The sequence below is a fragment of the Electrophorus electricus genome, chromosome 26 (genome assembly GCF_013358815.1).
Source record: "Electrophorus electricus isolate fEleEle1 chromosome 26, fEleEle1.pri, whole genome shotgun sequence".
NCBI lineage: Eukaryota > Metazoa > Chordata > Actinopteri > Gymnotiformes > Gymnotidae > Electrophorus > Electrophorus electricus.
In genome coordinates, this window is record NC_049560.1 from 10,514,944 (window position 1) to 10,519,943 (window position 5,000).

The 5,000-nt window shown below is 49.6% G+C and overlaps 1 protein-coding gene across 6 annotated transcripts in view; it reads right to left on the bottom strand.

Moving 5' to 3' along the window:
* The window catches only part of slc4a10a (solute carrier family 4 member 10a), a 29,790-nt gene that overhangs the window by 10,296 nt on the left and 14,494 nt on the right, over positions 1–5,000 (bottom strand). For all 6 annotated transcript variants that reach the window (XM_027018290.2, XM_027018293.2, XM_027018289.2 and 3 more), the window contains 6 exons: positions 3,530–3,617; positions 3,289–3,435; positions 2,909–3,006; positions 1,883–2,057; positions 1,164–1,297; positions 753–998 (listed from right to left, as the gene is read on the bottom strand). In XM_027018290.2, the coding sequence (XP_026874091.2) occupies positions 753–998; positions 1,164–1,297; positions 1,883–2,057; positions 2,909–3,006; positions 3,289–3,435; positions 3,530–3,617 (888 nt within the window). The remainder of the gene's footprint in view (positions 1–752; positions 999–1,163; positions 1,298–1,882; positions 2,058–2,908; positions 3,007–3,288; positions 3,436–3,529; positions 3,618–5,000) is intronic.

A 5,000-nucleotide genomic window follows, 5' to 3' on the forward strand; every position in this document is an offset into this window, starting at 1 on the left:
TCACGTGTAGTGTGTGAGCTTGCTGAGGTCGTTGTGCATGTTGAACGGGTAGTGTGTGTTTGTTGAGTGTGTGTGTGTGTGTGTGTACTCACGTGTAGTGTGTGAGCTTGCTGAGGTCGTTGTGCATGTTGAACGGGTAGTGTGTGTTTGTTGAGTGTGAGTGTGTGTGTGTGTGTGTGTGTACTCACGTGTAGTGTGTGAGCTTGCTGAGGTCGTTGTGCATGTTGAACGGGTAGTGTGTGTTTGTTGAGTGTGTGTGTGTGTGTGTGTGTGTGTGTGTACTCACGTGTAGTGTGTGAGCTTGCTGAGGTCGTTGTGCATGTTGAACGGGTAGTGTGTGTTTGTTGAGTGTGTGTGTGTGTGTGTGTACTCACGTGTAGTGTGTGAGCTTGCTGAGGTCGTTGTGCATGTTGAACGGGTAGTGTGTGTTTGTTGAGTGTGAGTGTGTGTGTGTGTGTGTGTGTACTCACGTGTAGTGTGTGAGCTTGCTGAGGTCGTTGTGCATGTTGAACGGGTAGTGTGTGTTTGTTGAGTGTGTGTGTGTGTGTGTGTGTGTACTCACGTGTAGTGTGTGAGCTTGCTGAGGTCGTTGTGCATGTTGAACGGGTAGTGTGTGTTTGTTGAGTGTGTGTGTGTGTGTGTGTGTGTGTACTCACGTGTAGTGTGTGAGCTTGCTGAGGTCGTTGTGCATGTTGAACGGGTAGTGTGTGTTTGTTGAGTGTGTGTGTGTGTGTGTGTGTGTGTGTACTCACGTGTAGTGTGTGAGCTTGCTGAGGTCGTTGTGCATGTTGAACGGGTAGGTTTCTCCCAGGTGCACCAGCTTCTCCAGAGCCTCGTAGATGAAGATGATGCATATGAGTGATGCAAACGCTTCCTCCGTGAAGCGCGTGATATAGCACACCAGTGAGCTGGCATCCGTGGCAACCAGCAAAATACAGAGGAAGGCCGTCCACAGCCCGATACACACCCGCAGAGAGAGGTAGGACAGCCCGTATTCCCTGAAGACACACACACACACATCCTGCAACCTTACACTTCCACAACACAATAACACACTGTACACTCCTCCATTAAATAAACACCTGTCTCACTCAGGTTTTGGAAGGATCGAGGCATACATGATGTGAATTCATAGTGATATGTTACATGACAACTAAACTCACTTGCAGAACTTGAAGAGGATCTTCTCAAAGACCAGGACAGGACCGGTGCTGCCCAGGATCGTGAGAGGCTGCCCAGCAAACAGAGAGTACGCGATGCCCGTCATGGAGGCACCAAACAGAGACTCTATTGCACTCTGAGAGAGGCACAGAGACAGAGATCAGGGGATATGCTTTACTGCAGTATGTGTGTGTGTGTGTGTGTGTGTGTGTGTGTGTGTGTGTGTGTGTGCGCATATATATATATATATATGTGTGTGTGTGAGTGTGCGCGTGTATATATGTGTGTGTGTGTGTGTGTGTGTGAGTGCGCATGTATATATATATGTGTGTGTGTGTGTGTGAGTGCGCATGTATATATATATATATGTGTGTGTGTGTGTGTGTGTGTGTGTGTGTGTGAGAGAGAGTAAGTAAGTGTGTGTGAGTGCGTGTGTGAGAGAGAGTAAGTGTGTGAATGTGTGTGTGTGAGAGTAAGTAAGTGTGTGTGTGTGTGTGTGTGTGTGTGTGTGTGTGTGTGTGTGTGTGTGAGAGAGTAAGTAAGTGTGTGTGAGTGTGTGTGTGCACATGTATATATATATGTGTGTGTGTGTGAGAGAGTAAGTAAGTGTGTGTGAGTGTGTGTGTGAGAGAGAGAGTAAGTAAGTGTGTGTGTGTGTGTGTGTGTGTGAGAGAGTAAGTAAGTGTGTGTGTGTGTGTGTGTGTGTGTGTGCAGCCCGTACTATGCGGCCCTCTGTTGCCTCTCCCAGCAGGCCTCCGAAGGTGATGACAGGAGACATGCATGCACAGTAGAGGAAGAGGAAGGACGCCAGACACTGCAGGCTGACAGCGTCCGTGTAGTCAGACAGGTAGTGAGGAGCTTTACGCTTCACGTCCAGGATTAAGCCTCCGAAAAACCTGCCGAACCCAACACCCACACATCAGCACCTCCTCTACCAGGGAGGAATGCGCAGTGCTAACGTTTAGCCAAGCCTGGCATCTGCCCCCTTCTACCCAAAGCACTGTCGCAACCTCTCTAATGGCAAATAAATGGAAAAGATTCACTTTAAGACCATTACAAGCAGGACATTGGGAAGAATCCACGGCGCCGTTGAGGCTAAGGAAGTGACAGCCATGAAGATACAGAAGACACGATAGATGAGGCCAAGACAGCTAAACGCGTACTGTCCACAAGTAACACTGAGAGTCCTGTGAGATATCCTTCCATAATAGAGTCACACAGGATTAAATAAAGGGATGTTTGCACTGGGAAGTTTGTCTCCTGGTACTTGGTAAGGGGAGAGTTGGAGATGGAGTTTGTGGAGGCTACAAACTGGGAAACGATGCACCTTTCAGAATCTAAAACAAGTGTCACCTTTAGAAAGAACAACATTTAAATAAGAACTATTTACTACCATGAAGTCTAATGAATGAATGAAGTCTAATGGATGAGTGTGAGGTCAAGTGAACTGAGAAGGAGATTTACAGAACTGTTGGCTTGTTCTGCCTGGGTGAGGAGGGCAGCTGAACGAGGAGCAGATTTAGCACCACACAGGAGAAAGATTTAGAGCAAGCCAACAAAAGGTGACAAGAAGACTAGAGAAATGTAGAAACTGAGAAGCTCTCAGACAGAGCATCATTTTCCCAAATAAGGCAGATACACACACACACGAGCACACTCACACACGCACGCACACACACATGCATGTGCACACACACAAACACACACACGCACACGCATGCATGCGCACAAACACACACGCACTCACTTTCCTGTGCGCTGTAGCTCAGGTCCACTGTGACCATGCTCTTCATCCTCTCCGAGGTCAGTCACTCCGTTTGGTAACGGAGGAATTTTCCTTTTCTCCTGGATAATTACATCATCACACCATCAGCTTTACACTCATAACCCCGTCCTATATTTACAGTTACAGAAATACTTGTGTACGAGAAACCCCCTTAAGAAAATTATTTGTGCTTATTAATCTACTCTTCTCTTGAAATAAGGCTTTCCCACATCAAACCACGATCAAACAGGAACATGTTCCGATTCAGGGTTCAGAGGACACGCAGGGCCAGACCTCGCACCCACAGCTCAGCTTTTCAAATGCACGCATCCCTCCCCGGGCAGCGTGTCCCCCAGCCTCACCTGAGACGGCACGTTCTTGGGGGGCTCAATTCTGATGGTAGGGTCCCACTCTCCTGGGGGTAGCACTGTCACCTGGTCCAAAAACTCATCGATGCCAGCGACCAGGTCGCTGCGGTCCTTAGCCTTATATGCCACGTCGTGGAACACCTGGGGGGCGGGTAAACAGGGCACTCGGGTGAACAAGTGCAGAGACCGAACGCAAACCTGCGGAGCGGCCCAGGCTGGCCCTGAACGCACTGACCTCGTCCGTCATGAGCGTGGCAATGGAGCGACCGATCTCGTGGTACTGCGGCCCTTTCCCCAGTGGACCCAGCAGTATAAACAGAAACCTGGAGAATGAGCACATGGTAGAATCACAATCTGATTTATTGGACAAGTGTGTTCACACACACACACACACACACACACACACACACACACACACACGGAAATCGGTTCTGGCATTGGAGACTCTCAAACGATACAGACTTTACAGTAATAAATACAGTATTCTAAACAGACAATACACAATATACAAGCAATAAACAGATTATATCCAAGCCAAACAATATACATAAAGTGTGGTAGTGCTAACAGCAATAATGCACTCAAATAGGTATGAAAGTGTGATGTGTGAATATTTGTACAGTACAGGATTTGTACTGTAGATGTGAAGCAGGCTGTAATAACTATCTGAGGAAACACGAGTATCTGGAGCGTAGCAGACGCTGTTTGGTAGCTGTTCATGAGGGAGGGAGCTTGAGGACAGAAACTGATCCTGTCTGGAGGTTTTGGACCACAAGGTTCTGCAATGCCGGAGGAGAGAAGTTGGGAAAGGTTGAACCCAGGGAGGGAGGAATCTGGAATCGGGAATCTAATCCTGGAATGTTAACCTTCCCTGCTCTGTTCTTACTGTCCGCTGCCATCTGTTCTAATCCTGGCGGCTCTAAACCCAACTGTGATGGATTTCGTGACTGCAGTGTGGACCTGGGCCCGCAGCTCCTGAGACACACCGAACTGCCTCAGCTGCTGCAGAATCGTCTGCTGGGGCTTCTCGAGGATGGAGTCGACATCTCCCTGTTCAGATCTTGGGAGATGGTAGCTCCCAGAAACTTGGTCTCCACGGATGGATATTGTGAGCGAGAGAAGCGCTGACGGGTGTCTACGCGGTGACGGGTGTCTACGCGGTGACGGGTGTCTACGCGGTGACGGGTGTCTACGCGCTGACGGGTGTCTACGCGCTGACGGGTGTCTACGCGCTGACGGGTGTCTACGCGGTGACGGGTGTCTACGCGGTGACGGGTGTCTACGCGCTGACGGGTGTCTACGCGGTGACGGGTGTCTACGTGGTGACGGGTGTCTACGCGGTGACGGGTGTCTACGCGGTGACGGGTGTCTACGCGGTGACGGGTGTCTACGTGGTGACGGGTGTCTACGTGGTGACGGGTGTCTACGCGGTGACGGGTGTCTACGCTCATTTCTCTGCTGAACAGCTGGGAGCTTGGAGGGGCAGTCGCTGGTGTGGAGGGAGGAGAGCAGTAAAGAGAGGACACCTCCCTGGAGAGGACAACAGTTAACTGTCTGTAGTCCAGAAAGGACTTCCCTAATGGTGTTGAATGTTTCGCTTATGTCTCTGGATAGTCAAGGTCTTGCAGGATGTAGTGTTGTCCAATAATGATGACTGATGAATATCCCCTGATGACTGTCCCATGATGATGTCACTGATGACTGTC